The sequence below is a fragment of the Brassica napus genome, chromosome C8 (genome assembly GCF_020379485.1).
Source record: "Brassica napus cultivar Da-Ae chromosome C8, Da-Ae, whole genome shotgun sequence".
Lineage (NCBI taxonomy): Eukaryota > Viridiplantae > Streptophyta > Magnoliopsida > Brassicales > Brassicaceae > Brassica > Brassica napus.
Window position 1 is genome coordinate 2,673,900 of NC_063451.1, and position 3,393 is coordinate 2,677,292.

General features: G+C 44.5%; 1 protein-coding gene across 1 annotated transcript; it reads left to right on the top strand.

Moving 5' to 3' along the window:
- The first annotated feature begins 486 nt into the window (after positions 1–486).
- On the top strand, positions 487–1,967 carry LOC111212190. The gene is made up of 5 exons (XM_048766632.1): positions 487–557; positions 623–794; positions 867–1,075; positions 1,145–1,229; positions 1,323–1,967. Exons 1-5 carry the CDS (start codon positions 487–489, stop codon positions 1,965–1,967), a joined length of 1,182 nt encoding a protein of 393 aa, XP_048622589.1.
- The last annotated feature ends 1,426 nt before the right edge of the window (positions 1,968–3,393 follow it).

A 3,393-nucleotide genomic window follows, 5' to 3' on the forward strand; every position in this document is an offset into this window, starting at 1 on the left:
CGGGCGAGCTGGCTCGTGTCACGGCCGAGCTCGCTGGCGAGTCGACCGGCAACACGGCCGTGCTCGCCGGCTGAACTGGCCTGTGTCACGGCCGAGCTCGCCGGCGACTCGACCAGCAACACGGCCGTGCTCGCCGGCCGAGCTTGCTCGTGTCGCGGCCGAGTTCGCCGGGCGATCCGTTTTGGCTGTTCGTTTTCTCGGCTTTTGAAGTTTTGACCGAGATTCGGTTTTTCTGAGGACTTTCGGACATCAATTCCGTCGTGACCGATTTTGACCCCACCACTTCCCCACTCCACGCCTCACCCGTCCATACTTCCCCCCTCAACCCCTCACCCGTGCACACTACCCCCCTCCAAGCTTCACCCGTCCACACTACCCCCCTCCAAGCATCACCCATCCAAAAATCACCAGCACACAGCTCCCCCCTTTGCAACTCACCTTGTTACACTACTCCCCCATCTAATCGTCCTCCTTGGGTAATCTACGATGCTAGTGCCCACCCTAACTGCCCAGAAATCCACCACCTCCTATTCCATGGTAAAGAAATCTCCGAACCTGTTAGTCCCGACCCCCCTTCTTTCACTCAACCCAAATACGACTCATCAACCAATCAAGTTTCCAGGAGACAGATCTCCCCTTTGTCACCCTTCCCTTTTACTCCCGAGACTTCTCCCAATAAGAGTTCAGACAGTCTCACAGGTTTCGTTGGCCATGCTACAGCAATCAACGCTTTCTCAGCCACTGCTACATCAAACCCTTTGTCTGTTGCCAACACCATTCCACCCTACATACAGGTGTGATAGTCACTGCTCCTTTGCATTGATTTTAACTGTCTTAACTTCTAACTTCCTGTTATTTTTTTCTAGGCTCAATCAACGGAAGACAGCGACATTGTTGAACTGAGCGACGGCTCCCCTGCTAGAGAAAGGCCTAGGCACATGCCCTCAATGGAGGAAAACCACCTTGCAAAAGAACTCTACCGGTGCAAATCTGTCCCTGTGCTTGATCTGATCCGCCCACTACCTCAAATTCAATGGGATCTTTTCGAGAAGATTATTTCAAAGCATAAAGCTGTGTAAGTTCACTTCATCTTGTGATTACTGCTTCTATTGTTAAAGCTTACCTTTACTTCAATCTGCCACAGGTTCCATATAACTCCCTCCAAGTTCGACTTCTCCAACAAGTTCTTACTCCAACTAGCAGAGCCTACGCACTGGACAACAACTTATGTATACTTCTATTACACCATAGACGAACTCGAATTTTAGCGTATCCTTATCTTTCTCATTTGCGTACTAATAGTGTGTTCCTTTTTTTGGCAGCACATGAAAATCTTCATGCACATGCTAGGTGCAAGGCATAGTCGCCTCCTCGAGGAGCAAAAACTTGCTTTCATTACACCTCACCTTGCATCTGGAATCCAGGCAATATCCAAGAGTTTCAACAAGTCAAGAAAGAGAGAGACATTCCTATGGGACGATCAGCTGACGGATCTTGTTCTCCAGCCTGGGAGGAGATGGATGGAAGATGTGTTTACTGTCTACACACCCATGATATGGGCCGATAAACACTGGGTTGGTCTCGCGATAAACCTCGACTTGGGCTGTGTTGAAATCTTAGACCCCTTCCCCACTTTGTATTCCGACAGGAGTGTTGCTCGTTTCATGGCTACGGTTCTCAAGTCTTTACCCTACCTTGTAAAGAAGGTTGCAAACTACCAGCTAACTCAGTTCCGTGGTCTTCAACCATTTACTTGTCACCGTGTCTCAAACCTCTACATCAACGAAATAGGAGGCGACTGCGGACCTGTAACCGTCAAGTTTTTGGAAATGCACACACACGGTGATCCTGATCCCGGTATGTCAAGCATCACAGACCGCAAAGTTGATGATATCCGCAAACAGTACGCACTTGATATCTACAAGACCATCGTAATGCCGGCTTACTACGCTCCACCAAGGGCCTGATCTATTTGGTTTCTACGTAACAAACTTTAGCTATGCTTATGCGTTTTTATGGTGTTGATAGTACAACCCATGTATTATGCTCAACCTAACGCTAGGTGACTACTTTAAGGATTTCTAATATGTAAACAATTGGCACCAGCCTGATTGTATCAGGCTTCTTTCGCACTTCTATTAGGATATCTTAGGTGAAAGACAGTTTTTTCCGTGTTAACCTTTGTTTCTTTGTTTTGTGGCCGGAATTTATTTAAGATTATCTGTCGAATAAATGAGTTTTGTTTAGGAATTATGGTGAGATACTGAACACAATTCAATCCCGGTTACCAGCAAACAATTAAAGCTCTAATTAGGCAAATCCAGCACATCATAGGTGTCTTCGTTTTTTTGTGGATGTATTATAGGTCAGATCAAGTGTGGACGGAGTTATGGTCATGACCTGAACACAATTCAATTCCGGTTGCCAGCAAACCGGGATTTCTAATCAAATTAAGCACATAATAGTTTGTTCGTTTTGTGGATAGTTAATATATAAGCTCCGATGTGGACGGGAATTTGTGGTCGCCACCTAAACACAATTCAATTCCGGTTAATAGCTAACCGGAGTTTCAGTTCAAATTAAATTCAAATCAAACCATCTTAGACCTCTTGGAAGCTCCTCTGATACCTCCTCTTCCTTTTGATGCAATGTAATCTGTAACCTCTTTCTGTCTGCTTTGTGCTTCTGTAACTCAACTATCTGTAATGCTTATTGTCTGTAGACCTTCTTCTCAACCTAATTACTACTCAATCTAGCTTATTGTTGATGACTTGATATTGAGATCTTACATCTTTCTGCGCCCACAATTCTCAAGACGAAAACACTCATCCACAAGTCAACCCTTACAGTTATTGATCGAAACCAGCCTGTTTGCATCGTCTTTGTTTTGAACATTTGTATGTACTAGATTGGGGGAAAGTGTATGTGGATGGCATAGATGCATAGGCAAGGCAAAATAATCAGGATCGTCTACCTCTAAACAATTTTTAACCTAAACAAATTCCAACAGCAACTTCATACCATAACAATCTCCATCAAAACATTCTACACAATTTTAAACCAAAAAAAATTCCAACAACAACTTCATACCATAACAATCTCCATCAAAACATTCAGATAAACTAGAAGTTTTTATTGTCTCAAAGCTAAACACAAATCCGAAAATATCAAAATATCAAACACTCCGTTTGTCTCAAAAAACATCTTCTCCGCATCTTCTCCGTCTCTTCCCGAATCTTCAATCAAAAACACGCCAACATCCACGCTTTAGCTATATTGGGTTTGTGCAGCTCGAACGGTTGTGCCCTTCCATACGAAACCTCCCACACTTGTTTGGAACCAGCGTTGTCTTTTTCGTAACCTGAACCAAACACATATGGGTAAGCAACTCTG